The sequence below is a fragment of the Ruditapes philippinarum genome, unplaced genomic scaffold, assembly GCF_026571515.1.
Source record: "Ruditapes philippinarum isolate M1 unplaced genomic scaffold, ASM2657151v2 ctg1478_1_1_1_1, whole genome shotgun sequence".
Classification (NCBI taxonomy): Eukaryota; Metazoa; Mollusca; class Bivalvia; order Venerida; family Veneridae; genus Ruditapes; species Ruditapes philippinarum.
This window is the reverse complement of record NW_026855254.1, coordinates 190438-208798: the sequence shown is the minus strand read 5'-3', so window position 1 is coordinate 208798 and position 18361 is coordinate 190438. Positions and strand designations below refer to the sequence as shown.

Sequence of the window (18361 nt, the reverse complement as noted above, 5' to 3'; positions counted from 1 at the left end):
GTTAGTTCAATGAGTTGTGTCTCAAATGATCGTCTTTCTCTGAATCCATGCTGAATATCAATAAAGAGTATGTTGTGGGTGGTATTCTATTCTACTTTAGAGAGGGTACCACTAAAATACGCAACGGAGATATTTTTTTTAGAAAAACCGGCACAACGCCTTTTTTAAAGTCAATGTACTATATTTAAACATCTAAAATGATTGTTTAGCACTATTAAGTAAGTATGTTTTAAAATGTTTCATAAATTGTATATATTTAATTGCATTGTTCAAAGGGTTATATGCCTGGCAAAATGGAAATTTAATGGCGCAACGGAGATATTTTTTTTAGAAAAACAGGCACAACGCCCTTTTTTAAAAAAAAGTCAATATGCTATATTTGAGCATCTAAAATGATTGTTTAGCACTATAAAGTAAGTATGTTTTAAAATGTTGCACCCGTTGCGCCAAAAAATTTCCGTTGCGTATTTTAGTGGTACCGCTTTAGAGACGCCGACAACAACAACAACACGTAACAAAAAAAGAACGATATAAAATCAAGAATATCAAGATTATTGTGACATATTCAGCAGCATATGTACATTTTTTGATGTAACAAAACGGAATTAAGGTTATGCTTATTTGAGGTTCACTGTGGAGAACTTCTGATGCGTTAAATCTGATAGTTTCTAATTTTACTAATTCTTTAATTTCGGATAGGCCAGAAATTTCGGATGATATTTCATACAAGGGTAAATTAAAGGTCTGGGGAAAAAATAAGGATGTGTTTCATAAACAAATCACTTTTGTTGTAGCATAAGGTGTCATTTCAGTTATTGAATTATATGTACATCAGGGCTCGAATTTAACTTTTTTGGGGATCACCTTAAACCCGTGACAATATCTAATTCCATGACGACATAAATCCGTGACATGTACCTAAAATCTGTGACACACTAAATTTACTGTGATATATAATGCAACGCACTAAATACCGTGACAAACTGTACACTTTGCCTATAACTATATTCAACTGGACTGCAAAATTTATATCATTATATCGGAATATAAACTGAGAATCAGATACATAAATTTACAAATTATAACTTTTTGTTAACTTAATTGTTTCAACTGGACCGCAAAATTTATATCATTATATCGGAATATAAACTGAGAATCAGATACATTTACAAATTATTCGTCTGTCATGAAGGGTAGCTAAAACCCGTGACGATGCAACTAATCCTAATGATAATGATTCTTTTTTTCTTTTTTTTCTTCATTTAATGAAAACATAACATTATGACATGTGATAAATTAAGGGAAATGAGTAAAACAAGTGACGATAAAGAACAGTATTAAATTTATTTTAAATTTAAACTAAAGTTTTAAAGTATATATTATACAAATTGTACATTACATGCGTTTTTTTCGTCATATGTTTCTCTTTTGGGGGTGTGTACATTTTGTACCAGGAATGTCATCTTTTTGTAGACCCTCACATTCTGGATGGTACCATATTTTGCATTTATTGCAAACAACATACAAACCATCTTCTGGCATTCGGCAAGAACAAAACACCTTAAGAAATGCCGTGTATCTGACACCATTCGGGTGCTCGAGCTACCGGGTGCCAGTGGGAAATGGCACAAGCTTACCCTTTTCCAAACATTGAATCAGGTGACCACGAAGCAGTTCTACGTCATCTGAATGAAATTTCCAAAAGCACGAGTAAACGTTAGAGTTGCTGCATTTAGGCAACTGTCCAGCCCCCATATATGTGGGAACTGTGTCTTTAGAAGAGACATCGCCGCATCAATCAACCGATCATTTAACCACTCTGTTGGTGAATACAGGATACTTTTTTCTTTGTCCTTAAGTTTAATCTGCCCAATATCTAGCCATTCTGGTCCACTTACCGATGTGTTGGACTGTACTGGCTCTCCTGGTTCAATATCCTGTTCAATATATATAGTATACGATGGTTCTTCCGGCGGCTGAGTCATCACGGATTTTTCCTCATAGTCCCGAGTTGGTACTGTCACGGGTGAATCTAATTTCCGTGACGACTGAATCATCACAGGTTTTTCGACTTCATCGGTCACGGGTGACTGTAATTTCCGCGATGGCTGTATTGTCAAGGGTTTTTCAATTCTCCGTGAATTTTTATCAGGGGAAATTATGTAATCAAAATCATCTTGTCTAGGTCGTTTTCTTCCTGCTTTTTTCTTTGCATCTAAACCTCTTAGTGTTGTTAGGTTGGGTTTTGTTTTCAAGTTCACTTCCATACCTATAGATTTCTTAACAGCTATTAAATGATAGCAATGCGTGTTTCCACACGAACATGACTCGGGGAATAGTGTTACAACCCGAGCCTTGTCATCTTGTCCTAATATCGTAAATGTACCTAGCCTTGGAGCGAAAACGATTCTATCATTTTTCATAAGTTCATCGGCGCGTGAGAAGTTAATATCAATCTTTGGGATATTTGGTTCTGGATGTGCGTCATTTTCTGCATTAGAGACAAATTGGTTTTCACGAATGCCATTTACAATATCTTCTGGTTGTGAAAACTATAAATTGGATAATTTCTGAGAGATCAATTTTAGCTGAAATGTATTTAGTTTTTAAAGTGTACATACCAATGCCTGCGCGACCACGAGAAATTTCTTTAAGATAATATTGATGAAGACGTAGAAATGACAATACTACCACATCTGCTGGGGCTTCTTTCCATTTATTGAGTTGTTTAAATACTTTGTTCATACTTTCGCTCTGATTTTGAGTTATGCCACTGTATGGGTCATACTTTGTAATTTTTTCTATTGCCCATTTTGAAACCTTCCCAAGTTGAGGTAATATTCTTTCTTCAAAATACTTTGGAAATTGTTCATCCCAGGCTGTATTTAATTCGGCAAATGCAGCCATACCGTCATCTCTGGAATCTGTTCCAAATATAAATCGAATATGATCCTTATATGCTAGAACTTCTGAGTTGGAAAATCCATGTTCAGTCAGCCATCTTCCAATATCATTTAATATGTGGTTCCAACATCTCACATCAACAAGTGTTGGAACACAAGACATAGCATTCATGATCCCCTGTTCACCGTCTGTGACACAAGGAAACAGCGTTTTTGGAAGTCTTACATTTTCTTTGAAAAAATTGAACAATAATTCGTGGTGTTTTTGGAATTTGTGCTCTGATGCAGCATAAATATTGCTGGCATGCATGGCATTTCCTTAAAAAGAATGTGTCTAAATATCAGCGTAGATACGTAGAAATCCCCAAGTTGAAAATTTGTGTCATAGCTGAGGCACTGACTTTCATTGTCAAGGTAAAGAACTCTTTCCAGTTCATCGAACATAAGTTTATGTCGGCATATAACAACTAAATTTGGGAAAGTATTGATTACCTGAATAAACTGATTGCTTGTGTCTCTAGCTAAAGCATGCAGATTGTATAAGGCATCACGAGATATTCTAAGTTCTGTGTTTCCTTTATGTCGCAGATTTTGGATTTGTTTTAAGTCCCTTGGCTGTTCGTCGTTGTCATGAATTTCTTTCTTATAAACTAAATTCGGATCCTCCGATTTTGTTTTATTTAGCCATTTTTCTAGACTGCTTGGCTTTGATCTTAAAAAAGGGCGTTCCTGGTTTTTTTAATTACCATGGGACATCAGCTGTGAGATTTGTTCATTGACGATGTACTGAAAAACAAAAGGACCGTTAATGCATTCAGGTTCATGGTAAACAAATTTAACAAATTCTTTCTATGCCCCATTCTCGGTATGAATATAAAAATATTTTTTCTTTAACCGCGGATTTTTGCGTGGAAGACCCACAGTACCTTGGTTTATCCAACGATGTCTGTCAGCTCGCCAATCCTGTGCTTTAAGACCGTCCCCTTTTAAAATCCACGTTTCGCCACCTCTTGGTCTAAAAGGAAGCTCCGATATCGGCGGTTCGGACCGCATAAGACGTAGAATTTGATCTGCACTCAATGACATTTAATTCTATGTTTCTACCATCTTAACTGACGTCGTTACTAAGTCAATCACGTGACGTTATTGTAATATAAAGTTGTGATCGCAACGTGATAGTAATGTAAATTAAAAGATAAAACTAAAATAATCATTCATAAAATCAAATAAAATCTTTAGTAACTTATATTTAAATAAATAATCTAACTTAACAAAATAACAAAACCCGTGACATAACCCGTGACAGTAAATTATATTCTCCGTGATGATGCTGTCACGGACGTCACAGGTGTCACGGGTTTTAGTATATCTGACTTTTTTGGCCACTAGCAATTTTTTGCTAGTGGACAAATTTTTAACTAGCAAAAACTGAATTCAACTAGCATTTTTACGACAATGAATTTTTAATACCAAAATTGTTTAAACTTTTGGGTTCATTCAGTGATTTGTTCCCCTGTATTTTACAGCCGAATAAAGGCTGTTTCCCCTAGCTAAAAATAGGTATATTTTCCCCTAAAAAAGCTAATATTTTCCCCTGTAATGCCCTGTGCACTTCACCAGAACCATTACTTAACAGCATCTGACTTATTATATCAGCTAGAATCCCTATAGCCTCTGCTATGTACCATGCATGATAAATTGAATTGAAATTAAAAATTTTATAAAATGTGTGGGTAAATTCCACTCTCAGTTGTTGGAATTTGATTTCCCCCTTTTCTGATTTATCGCGCTATATTTTCCCCTTCAGAAAGCCACAGGTTGTTTTGAAAATTGGAAAAAAAATCACTGACATTCATTAATTGTTTAAATTATCATGTACCATAATAATTAATTCATTGTTGTGACAATTATGTATCATAATTATGAATTTTATTGAAAATGTTTTTATTAATAAATGTTGTAGTGCAACACATAAATTTACAGTATTTAGTTCAAAAGAAAGACAAAGTTGTTGCTGGATATAGAGAATAACAAAATTAAAATTGTAAAAGGTTTAAACATATTTTGTGACAGCTGACTTAATCATGAAATTGGGCATGAAAAAAATTATAACACTTCAATTCTAAGTTTAATCTGTAAATCATATTTGATGTGCTGAAAGACAAAGCTGTTGCTAGATATACTCATCATATAGAGAATAACAAAATTAAAATTGTTATTTATTTGGACGAGTTCGAACTGCCCGGGGTACGAATCAGCAACGTAACTTTCTACTCAAAAACTTGATTTAGGGGACAGGGATTCTTATCAAATGTCATTCTACATGTAAAAAAATAATAATGCAATATTGTCGCCATACCAACGATGTCTGGTCTGGATTATGCGCACAACAATCGGGGCAAAATATTTTGGCAACATTTCCACCGTCATCGTGTTCGTACGTAAGACTGACATGCAGTTTTTTCTCCCAATTTTTAACCGTTTTAACTGAAGGTCTGATTGTCTTTCTTCTGATAGACTGTGAATCATCTTCTGTACTCAGAGTATTGTTATCGGAAGACACATTTGCTTCAGTAAGTGGGAAGAAGTTCGTTATTTTTCGTTTAGACATTTTATTCCGATCACGCTTGATTTACACGGACAAAATGACATTTGGACTGGTTTAAATTTGTGTACTTTTTTAAGCGAGGTTAAGGTATAGATAATGTAAACCAGACAGCAAGTGCGCGCATAGTGGTTTATAACTCGGCTACCTGCGAATATTACACCCCATTTATATTTCGGATTTTCTTAATGAGGGTATTCCTTTTTTTCTTCAACTCGCAAAAAATTGCAAATAGTCATAAATCTAACTCGCAAAATCATTTTTCAACTAGTATTTTGCGAGTTTGCAAGTGTTAAATTTGAGCCCTGTACAGTACAGCTATACCATTTTTTTTATAAATTTATTCCTATTTTATAATTCTAAAAAGTTGAAATCATGTAGTCGGTGTAAAAAGCTCATCAGAGCTTATGTCTATTGTTGATGTATCCGACTTATAAATAAAATTTACTTGACTTGACTTGATGTGTTGAAAGATGCCATGTTTAATTAAGTGTATTTTCAAAATGGTGTCATTTGTCAGCAAATATACTTAACAAGCAATGTATTTTTTTCAACAGATCATGGTTTTAAAACCAAATATTTTCAGCAATATTATTTTTACGCAAGTTTAAAGATCTTACTTTAAAAGAACATAATGTTAGAATTTTCATTTTGGAAGTTGCTAATCGGACGGGCCCATACAGCTAGCCAAAAATTCTAGCCATATGTGAGTCACGTACAGCTAGATAGGACACACTGTATTGGCTTGCTGTACTGCACTTTTCAAAATTAAATTTGAAAGTCGAAAATGCATGTTTGTTATTTTATGACTTGAAGGGAGGAGAAACAGCAAAATTTTTTCTTCGTATGTTAGCTTTTTAGAGATTTATCACCATGTTGGCTAAGGTAAAGAAAGTACGAATATCTATCTTTGTCATCTCCAGATGGCGAGAAAAAACAGTGTTTGATTGCAGTTGAGTAACAGTTTTTATTCTATGTGCCTAATTAATAACAAAAATAATGTAATAATTAATCTTTCATACAAATAAAACAACAAATAATAAGTATGAAAAACAACATTATAACTTATAACATCACTATTTATTGCTTAATCATAAATATAATTTTGCATACACATATACTTTGTATAAATGTCATGCAACTATGACACTTTTTATGAAGATTACAACGCTTGCTTTACCTTTGTATTTATTTTTTTTTGGGCAAAATGGTGGAGCTTCTTTATTTAAGTGAACACAGAAGACAAAATATACTTAGTTAATATCCTCGTTTAAAGACATTAAATATTTTCGGCTTTAATATAATTTTGAAAAGTGCAGCACAGATAGACATTATACAGTGTGTCCTGGCTAGTTGTACATGACTGTCAGGCACAGCTAGAACTTTTGGCTAGCCGTGCGAGCCCGTATGGCTAGCCACTTCCTTTCATTTTTGCTCCTGTATTTAATTTTCGTACTTTTTTTTGAGCACTTACATAATTTGGGTATAGCAAACTACAGCAAGTTATACTGAGACATGTTAATTTGTAGCGAGAAGGGTTTATATAGCGTGTTTTCAGACCATTCTATTTGAAAGACCCTGGCAACAATTTGGCCAAGTCAAGTGTCAAGCTGATTATGTAATCAACAGGCTAACAAAACACGTTTATTTTGATAAAAACTTTAACATACTGTGATGAGAATATGAAAAAGTCTTTGCGAAATATTAAGAGTACAATTTGGTACAATTTGGCGTACATGTGAAATGTTGATATGATGGTCAGTCAGATTACCAAGTTGTCAGCATGTATATTAGATAATGTACATAGTGGTACTTTGGTTATTTCTGAACTTTAGTAAAAATAACATGTTCATTATTAAATGTTGTATAATGTCATTTGATAAATGTTCACAATTATTTTCTTTTTCTTATTTGTAGGTAAGTGTGAAATTGAAAACTGTTGGAGAAGCAACAAGAAAGGTATATATCTGGTAGGACTACTTGCTCCAACAGGCATCTGAGAATTATCAATAATTTTCAGAGTCAGTGGAGCAGTGTTACAAATCAGATGTTGTGAATGGTAGTTTTTAAATGGTGTTGTTTTGATTTGCTATATGCATCATATGTTAACACAGTTATCTGAGCTTTGGCTTTTATTTTGCTAACTGGTAAAACATATGCTACAATTAGCATATAAACAGTTAGGTTTCATTTTTGAAAATTATTTCTGTTTATGCTTAAAAAGAAGAGTTATGTATAGTTTTAGATTGGAAAAGAGCTCCGTGATCCAGTAGTTAAGGTTGCTGACTTAAAGCATTTTGCTCCTCACCGCTGTGGGTTTGACACCGATCAGGGTCTTTAGATCTCTTTCATGTGAGGGAGCTACATTTATCTAGCTAGTTTATAGAAGGTAGGATGGTGGTTTAACTCAGGTGCCCACTTGTGCCTGAAGTAATGCACAAAGGGGCATATGAGGTCTTCCTCTACCATTAAAGCTTGAAAGTCATCATATAATTTACAGTATTGGCGTGACTGAATATGAAAACATGATCAGATAAAATTAGTTATATCAAAGATAGATGCAAACATACAAAGTGCAGCATTGTAGTAACTTATTATAATCATAACTTGATTTATGCTAATGTTGCTTTCAGTTGTGTCTAGCATCATGTTTTTGTTACAGTTAACATGATAATTTGTTTTTAAGCTAAGATTCTAGTTATAAGCAATTTTTAAAATGTTAACTGTTAACAAAAATGAATTTTATCTGAAAAATGTAGTTTATCAGCAGACATTTTCATTTAGGTTATTATATGAGTAAGTAAACCAGTCAAATAGACTGTTTAATATATGAGAGTTTGTAAACCAGTCAAAAAAGATCATGGCAAAATTTATTATGTGAGTTAATAAACCAGTCAAATAAACTTTGTCAATGTTTATTATGACAGTTTGTAAACCAGTCAAAAAAGATCATGGCAAAATGTATTATGTGAGTTAATAAACCAGTCAAATAAACTGTCAAAGTTTATTATGAGAGTTTGTTAACCAGTTAACCAGTTATATAAACCATGGCAAAGGTTATAGTGTGTGTTTGTATACAAATTTGATAGAGAAAATTGTTTGTATTAGCACTCTGAGATCTAGCAATGATAGTGACATACAGCAGATTTTGCTATAAGTATTGAGCCAGGCTAATCTGAACATATTCTATACACAAACAGGTTTAAAACATCTTAAATTCAACAGGGTTAAGGGTTAATTATGAATTAAAAAAAATTGAATTGACTCTTTTACAAGTGTCACATTGAGACTTTACCATCCAAAATTATTAGAAAAGCAGAATAGGGTGAAATAAGAATCCCTAAAGAAACAGAAGAAACATTTGTTAATGAGTTTAACATTTGATCCCTGACTGACATTTGTAAGAGGGGGAAAAAATTAGTAAAATCATGGGATCAAAAAAGACAGATGTACAGGCAGGCTGGAATTCCAACTGTGATAAAATTGTCAAAGGTGAGTTGAAGTGAAGCTGTTATTTTGTCCTTATACCAGCATTTAGATTTCAGATTAAAGTTTTGTGGAGTAAAATATTTGTTCTTATAACTTCCTTATTTCTAAAGGTATCAACTTCAATCTTCAAATGTATGTTCCCAATCATCAACCACATCTTTGATGATAAGATTCGGAACTCTCTAGAAGCAATATTTCCAGAATGATCTCTTTTGAACTTGGAATTTTCTTTAAAAAGTTTAATTTCTTACGCAACTTCTTTAAGGAATCTGTTTTAAACTTCCTTATCAGTACTCACATAATTATGTGGCAAGGTTCATAACTCTAGCACCAAAATTATCAGAATTACCCCCCTTGAACTTTTCATGAAAAAATGTTTTGTTTTTTTCTATAGCTTCTTTATTTCTTTAAACTTCAAATATATGTTTCTTATCATAACTCAAGTAATATGTGTGAGAAGATTCAACTCTAGCTTGTCTATTTCCGGAATTATATCCTGCTTGAACATCAATTTTTGTTCTAGAATTTTTTACTCTTACTAGTTTCTACTCTTTATTTCTTAAAACAAACACATCATAGTAATATGACAAGTAGAAAATCTAGCAACAATATTTCCAGAATAATCCCCCACTTACACTTAGAATTTTCTTTATTTATTTTATTACTATCTTATTTCTCCAGGGATTTACTTCAAATTTTAAATGTATGTTCATTTATCAACACCTGCATCATAATAATATAAGAGGTGTATAAATCTAGTGCCTGGGTCTTGAGAAAATTATCTCCATTTTGTATTATTTTTCTTCTTTGCTACTATAAATGTTATCTACTTTAGATTTAAGATAATTGTTCTTTGTAATCATTCAAATTATATATGACATGGTTCATAACCCTAGCATCTTTAATTTTAGAGTTACCTCCTCTTTGGTCTAAGAATTTGCTTCTATAAATGTTTTATTCAGGTGAGTACCTGAGTTTGCCTTCTGGCCTTCTGTTTGTCAGTCCACCTGCCTGTCGCTTAAAACTCAGTATCCTGAAATCACTTTTAAAGTTCTTGGAATTTAAAAAAAAGCAAAGCTGAAACATTAGTTATACATATCCAATTATCCATGTTTTATAAATAAATGGAAACTAATCACATTACAGTTATACACACAAACTAAAAATCAGAAGTTTATTCTTCTCTTCTACAATGGCATAATTGAATGGTCATGACCCTTCAGAATGTTGCAGACACTTGACTTTTGTATTGCTTGCAATACTTTTATAATTTGCTAGTTAATTCTATATTGATATTACATTGCCTTTTCATTTTTAGTCATAAAATGGCATATGCTCCACCACCACCACCGCCACCAACAGGACCTAATAAGAGACCATACCCTGAACAGTGGGCACAACCTGGATACCTAGCAACACAAGATGAATGGGCTCCACCAAGAAAAGAGTCAAGGCCTCAAGGATGGGAAGGATATGATTTTAAACCTGCAAGATTTGAAGAATCACTTATGGGTTATCCAGTCCCTAATAGTATGAATCCTCAAGGACCTCCCTTAAAACATGAGCACCCAGCAACATCTACAACAAATACTAGTTATAATGCATGGGCTGCAGGAAAAGGATATCAACAAGGGTCTGCAGGTGAAGGCTATTTACCAAACATGCCATCATGGGATAATTACCCTCCATATTACCCACCAAGGCCACCAGCAACTGAAGGCTACCCTCAAAGGCCTCCTGAGGGTTATCCTGTTAGGCCTCCTGACAGCTATCCTCAAAGACCTCCTGAGGGCTATCCTCAAAGACCTCCTGCAAATGAGGACTATTCACGATGGCCACCTGCAGGTGAGGGATATCCACCAAGACCTTATCCTCAGGGAGAGTATCCATTTAGACCCCCCACAAGGGAGGATTTTCCACCAATGGCCCCTCCAAGAGGTGATTATATGCCAAGGCCACCTCCGGGGGAGGATTATGCCCCAAGAGCACCTCAAAGGGAGGATTATCCACAAAGGGCTCCTCCACATGATTATCCACCAAGGGCCCCTCCAAGAGAGGATTTTCCACCTGTGGGCCCTCCAAGAGAGGATAACACACAAAGGCCTTCATGGGATGAATATGCAGACCCTAGGTCAAGGAGGGAACAGGGTAAGAGTTTTTTGACAAAGGAGTATATCGTGTATCAGGATTTTATTGCATGTATCTAATTTTCATTTTTTTCCGCATGGACTGAGTATTGCAAAAATTAAATTTTACTAAAATTAACTTCATTTTAATACAGGGATTTGTGAGTTTAAATGTAACTTGATTTCAAACAGTATAATTATTTAATATTTAATTTTAAGTTTAGGTGTTTAGTTTAATTATATTACATGTTGTGATTATGCTTAGATATCAATTTTCAAATACCAATATTTGATATCCATTTTTAGTTTATCCATTATTAAATATTGTTGAAATACATAAATTAAATATGTTCAGTGACAAAGTGAGCAATCTGGTATTTTAGATTCTTTAACGGATTGCCCAATATAATGAGATAATTCACACCTTGCATATACATGCAAGCTTAATAATTACATGATTTCAGTCAGGAGAGACATGATCATAAATGTGAAATACTGAATTCTTATCTGTAAACGATATACCAACAGTAAAATTGAAAACAAAGTTTAACCCATGAAAACAATAAAACTTGGACAAGTAGGATAGTGTTTCTGTGTCAGCATAAAAAGTGAACAAAAGAAACATATACGAGAAATTCGCTGAAATTATATTGTATTTAGATTGTTTTCTATTTGCAACTGTAATGTAAAGCGAAATGGTAAAAAAATGCAAATTTGGAATACAAAGTCTAGATAAAGATAATGAAAAAGTAACTGCATGATTTAGTATTACTATTTTATTATCATTTATGTTATTATTAGTGTACTGTGTACAGTAAATTTACTGTTCAAAACAAATATCTGGTCTTTATGAAAATAGATCAAAGAAGGAACAATGAGGCAAGTCGTGATTGGGAACAGTTTGAAAATGGATCTGAGATGCCCAGAGGAGATGGTGATAGTGGTGGTCGAGGTCGAGGAACCCGGGGGAGAGGGCATGGGGACCGTGGTAGAGGGCATGGGGACTGGGGTAGAGGGCACGGAGACCGGGGAAGAGGTCATTTTAGTGACAGAAGGGGTGAAGGAAGGCATATGAGAGGGAGAGGAAGTGTGGATCATGACCGATTCAGCTCTAGCAGAGATGATGATAGAAGACCTTTAAAGAAAGACTGGGATGATGATAAACATTATAGAGGGCGGGGTCGTGGAGGAAGGGGCGGAGATAGAAGGGGCGGAGATAGAGGGTCATTCAGAGAGCGTGGATCACCAAGAGGTATATTTTATGTATTGATGTCATATATATTTAGTAAAGTATTAAGTTAATGTTATTATTCAAAATTCTTACTTGTTGTTTGAAATATGCTGCCAGACAAATGTTTACTATAAGAATGAGGGAGGTTCATGGCCAAGTGGTTATGGTCTTTGACTTTGAACCGCTTTCCTCTCAACATTGTTGGTTCAAGCTATGTATGCATTGTCTTATTCTACACCAGAACGCTATCCAGCTAGCTTACAGAACATTGGTGCATGCTTGTGCCTGAAATAAAGTGGAGATTTCACCTGAGGTATTCCTCCACCAGTAAAGCTGGAAAGTTACCATATAGCCTATACTTTGTTGATGGGACATAACACCCCTTTCCCCAGTACAAATGAAAACAAAAAACTAAAAAAAAAAAAAAAAACAAATTAGTCCAACACCAAAAATAATTGATTTGAAACATTTAAAACAAAAAGGTCAAACTAATTTTGTTTCAATCAATCAGATGGCAGAGTAAAATTTCATAATTATACAATAAAACTTATTCATTTCTTTAGCAGAATTCAGTACAATACATTACTATTATTATTATTAATATTAATATTACAGGTTCAGTATCAGGTTCTTCTGTAGACGAGTTTGGTAGAGATGTTAGAGGAAGGGAACGATATTGTAAGGAGGATATAAAGGAAGATTTGGATATTAAAGATATGTCTATGTCTGATAAGGTAAACTTGTCTTAATGCTTATTAGCTTGACCTTTTTTTTAAGAAAAAATAAGAGAGATTATTACAGTTAGGGCAATGTTCCCATTGCTGTTGCTGTCACAAAACTTTAATGTTGATCATAGCTTTTTAAGTTCTTGATGTATAGTGTATACTTGGCCACAACAACCCTTGGTACATGGCCTTCAAGTAGACCAGACTAAACTTGACCTTCATTCATAAATGACCACGACCTTTAGTGTTAAAAGTCTAAAATTTTTCTTTATCTGTGGTTGTAACATTGTTATTTTTAAATGGATTGTTCTCAAACTTGAACACAACAGTCTTTCAGGATACACCTTAAAGGTATGACACCCCCTAGTGGGCACTATAAGGAATTGTAAATTTGACAACATAGGCCAGTTATATATCTTAAATGACACCTGTATGCATCAATTTGAAAACAAAAAGTTTATATTGTAAAGAAACAAATTATAGCATTCATCTAACAAGTCACACAAACAAAATTATTGTTTCTACTTGTTTTTATTTAAAATGTGTAAAAAAATTTTACCAAACCAAGGGCAATTATGGCCCTTTTGTTAAGCTAGTAAGTCTTCTATTGATATATAAAAAAGTCACTCCCATTGATATGTAGGCAAGTCATAGCCATTAATTGATATATTTTATTGTCAGGTCCAGAGACTATGTGCATATTTGAAAAGTGACAAACCATCTGTAGAAAAAAATCCAGTTTCTATCATTAAGAATGCTATAGGGCACACAAGAATTGGTCTTGAGGTAAGAAGTGTCTATTTTTACTTTCAGTTAGTGTTATTTTGTCATGTATTCAGAGACATTCAGTGTTCTTGGAATCCATGTATGCCTGTTTTTATTCCTCACCTTTTGTATAAATTTTTGATCATACTATGTTCATCACAAATATCTTATAGACACAATTTGAGGAAGCACCTAGATTGCCCTTGTTAGTCTGTCCTGTGTGCTTACATATTTGGATACATCGTGTTATAGCAGATTTTGTAATTGTAAATTATTTTCAGTGATTGAAATATCACAAAAAGTTACCATTGTATGTACAGGTACATTGTTAGTGTGTTATGGAGAATTTTTACCTGTCAACAGTCTGCTCTCTTGATGAACATTGCCATTATATATCAGAACCCTACTATAATGTGTTTTGATATCTCAATAGAACCCAACATGGGTGTTATAACTGTATTACAGTGTACTTTACGTAGCTACAGGAACATTAGGAAACTACTGTTTCTTTGATGTCATTCATTATGTAAGCTGTTACATGCCTATGTTTTTTCTTAATGTGGCAGAAAGAACAATAGTGAAAATAAAATGTAAGTATTTAAGTATAATCCACCACTTTGTCCATACATGTACTAAGAATACAGTGAAATATGGAGGTATCTCTGTCCTATATATTGACACATTACTAAATTGATTTGAGACGCGTCACGACAAAACCAACATAGTGCGTTTGGGACCAGCATGGATCCAGACCAGCCTGCACAGGTTGGTCTGGATCCATGCTGGTCACACACCCATTATGTTGGTTTTGTCGTGACGCGTCTCAAATCAATTTAGTAATGAAGCTATTGGAATTAAAAAATTTACACATATCAAAAGCTGACAATAAGGTCTTGAGCTTTGTTTGTATTACGCAAATGACTTCTGAGATAAATTCTTGGGGTTTTTATAACCAGGTTTTCCGAAGGAAAAAACTGGTTATTAGATTGAGGTATGTCGGCGGGCGGGCGGGCGGATGGGCGGACGGGCGGGCGTAAACAATTTCTTCTGTGCGCAACTCCTCCTACATTTCTCAACGGATTTTGACCCAAAACTTTCACAGAAGCTTTGTTCATCAAGTGCCCTGGCGCATATTGTCGGGGTTTTGCGATTTAGATAATATTTGACCTAATTATGGCCCTTTGTTTTTTTTTTACTTTATATAAAATATATAGTGAACAAAATTTTTCTGTGCGCAACTCCTCCTAACATTTCTCAACGGATTTTTGACAAAACTGTCTCAGAAGCTTTGTCATCAAGTGCCCTGTCACATATTGCCAGGGTTTTTGCAATTGGTTGTATATTTGACCTAAAATTATGGCCCTTTGTTTTTTTTGACCTTATTATAGAATATATTAGTGAACAATTTCATTCTGTGCGCAACTTCTTACATTTCTCAACGGATTTTGAAAACCAAACTTTCTTAGAAGCTTTGTTATCAAGTGCCTGGCACATATTGTCGGGGTTTTGTGATTGGATAATATTTGACCAAATTATGGCCCTTTGTATATTTTTGTGTCGCCTATGACAGAATATATAGTGTGCTCAACATATTTTCAAAGCAGAGGGCTTTGCTATCAAAGTGCCTGGCACAAATACTTATGGCCCTTTGTCGGCAGGGGTTACTTTTGTCGGCAGCGTCTGTGTCATTGTCGGCGTCCCCTAAAGCTTGTCCGGAGCATAACTCAGGCACTATAAGTCTGATTGACTTCAAACTTGGTATGCATGCTTCTTTCAATAACCCGAAGTGCAGTGCACAAGGACCGGTACTCTTCAGTTCTTATTTTTTGAGTTATTGCCCTTTGTTAATTTTCATACTTTAATTTTGTCCGGGCCATTTCTCTTCAACTAAAAAAGCTATGGACTTGAAACTTCATAGGATGATAGATCTCATTATTAAGAAGTGCAGTGCACAAGAAACAGTACTCTGCACTTCCTTATTTTTGAGTTATTGCCCTTTGTTAATTTTCATACTTTATTTTTGTCCGGGCCATTTCTCCTAATGTATAAAAGCCATGGACTTGAAACTTCATAGGATAATAGGTCTCATTAAGAAGAAGTGCAGTGCACAAGAACTGGTACTATGCATTTCTTATTTTTTGAGTTATTGCCCTTTGTTTATTTTCATACTTTAATTTTGTCCGGGCCATTTCTCCTTAAGTATAAAAGCTATGGACTTGAAACTTCATAGGATGATAGATCTCATTATTAAGAAGTGCAGTGCACAAGAATCTGTACTCTGCATTTCTTAATTTTTGAGTTATGGCCCTTTGTTAATTTTCATACTTAATTTTTGTCCAGGCCATTTCTCCGAAAGTATAAAAGTTATGGACTTGAAACTTCATAGGATGATAGATCTCATTAAAAAGAAGTGCAGTGCATAAGAACTGATACTCTGCATTTCTTATTTTTGAGTTATTGCCCTTTGTTGATTTTCTTACTTAATTTTTGTCCTCATGGTCATTTCTCCTCAAGTATGAAAGCTATGGACTTGAAACATCATAGAATGATAGATCTTATTGATAAGAAGTGCAGTGTACAGAAACTGCTGCTCTGCACTTATTATTTTTTTAGTTATTGCCCTTTTTTATTTTTCATATTTCATTTTTGTCCTGGCCATTTCCCCTAAACTACATTGTTCACAAGGCGACACATCCGACTCGCGGAGTTCTAGTTTCCTTATACAGAATATATAGTGAACAATTTCTACAGTGCGTAACTTCTCCTACATTTCTCAATGGATTTTGACCAAACTTTCACAGAAGCTTTGTCATCAAGTGCCCTGGCGCTCACTAAATTCCCATGTTTCTTCCAAGACATCATTCAAGTATTTTTTTAAAATTGTGAACATACTTTTCTTGATATCGCACAAAACACCACACGCCAATATTGTTGACAAAAGAAAATGACAAGAGACGCAAAAATGCAAAAATTAAGCAAAAATAAAGTACTGTTTACCTTTCTAAAATATTTGGGGAAAAAAGGCGAATAGACAACATAAAATTTCTCAATCATTTTTGTTTGAGAATATTAAAAAAGCCATAATTCCTCCTAAAAGTTCAATTAAAAACAAATGCCCCTTCATGACAAAGCTTCTGTGAAATATTTTGCTGAAAACCTGGTTGCATCGCATTGCGATGTTCCTTGTTTGTAATGTATAATTGAATTTTATCATTTTATGTCTAACAAATTTTAACATAAGGTATTCTACTCCCAACATTGTTATTTTAGACAACATTTGAATCAGTGAACATAGGCATTTCGAAATCAACAACCCCGATGTATACAGGCGTGTTGAAGGTTGGACCATTATTTTTGGCCCGAGGATTGAAGCCCAGTAATAAAGAATTGAAGAGAGAAGTTTTTGAGAAAGCCGTTGTTGTACTGAAGACTAAGACTATACCAGAACTATTCTGTTTAAAAGATCCTGGAGTAGAATCTGCAAAGTAAGTATAAATGAGCCGCATCACGACAAAACCAACATAGTGTGTTTGCGACCAGCATGGATCCAGACCAGCCTGCGCATCCGCGCAGTCTGTTCAGGATCCATGCTGTTCGCTATCAGTTTCTCTACTTGTTATAGGGTTTGTAAGCGAACAGCAGGGATCCTGATCAGACTGCGCAGGCTGGTCTGGATCCATGCTGGTCGTAAACGCCTTATTGGTTTTGTCGTGACGCGGCTCAAATCAGTGACATGAACATACATTTTGAAAAGAGCATGGTATTGATCTATTGAAGTATTATATAACCTGATTCCCGGACATTTGTGCTCTCAGACATTTGCCCCCTTAATTTGCAGTGGCAGACAATTGCCCCCTCATATGTTTTGAAAGGGTACACAATTGCTTGCCTCAATTTTTTTAAGGGCAGACATTTGCTATCTAATTGATTTCTTTGAAGTTTGTTCTTATTTCTTTAGAAGGTGAAACTGCTTCACTGGTCTAGCCATGCTAAAATAAGAACAACCAAATAGATTAAGGTTGATTACACCCTATGACATGTACATATGATTTAAGTTATTGTCTGGCCTCAGTTATTGTACACTTTGCCACCCCTATAATTGCCTTATAGCTAGCTTGTAAAACAAGCATTACAGTAACAGAGGATCATCAAAGTAGTGTTTTGAAATTTTTGCTGTGAGTTACAGTAAAGATAAAGGTACTCAGTATGCACCTTCATTGGAGGTTATTTTGGTCTCATGCTGTATTTTTTAGCTCATCTGTCACAAAGTGACAGGGTGAGCTTTTGTGATTGCTTTTCGTCCGGCGTCCGTTCTTCCGTAAAATTTAATTCCATGCAGAACTCTGGTTGCCATGGCAACCAAAAGAAAAAACTTTAAATATCTTCTTTAAAAAACCCGAGGAGCTAGAGCTTAGATATTTGGCATGAAACATCTTCTAGTGAGTGTCTACCAAGTTTGTTCAAATAAAAGCCCTGGGGTCAAAATTGGCCCCGCCCCAGGGGTTCATTGATTTTCC

The 18361-nt window shown here is 34.6% G+C and overlaps 1 protein-coding gene across 4 annotated transcripts in view; it reads left to right on the top strand.

Annotated features, from left to right (window-relative positions):
• The first annotated feature begins 479 nt into the window (after positions 1-479).
• The window catches only part of LOC132742651 (uncharacterized), a 36238-nt gene continuing 18356 nt past the window's right edge, over positions 480-18361 (top strand). Inside the window, exons 1-7 of one of the 4 annotated variants that reach the window (XM_060731120.1) lie at positions 490-610; positions 8820-9000; positions 10316-11145; positions 11983-12375; positions 12970-13088; positions 13761-13865; positions 17115-17329. In XM_060731120.1, coding sequence (XP_060587103.1) covers positions 10323-11145; positions 11983-12375; positions 12970-13088; positions 13761-13865; positions 17115-17329 — 1655 coding nt within the window. In that variant the 5' untranslated portion in view covers positions 490-610; positions 8820-9000; positions 10316-10322. Of the gene's footprint in view, positions 611-7425; positions 7468-8814; positions 9001-10315; positions 11146-11982; positions 12376-12969; positions 13089-13760; positions 13866-17114; positions 17330-18361 lie in introns of those variants that run through there. The other 3 variants (XM_060731117.1, XM_060731118.1, XM_060731119.1) reach the window with 3 other exon arrangements.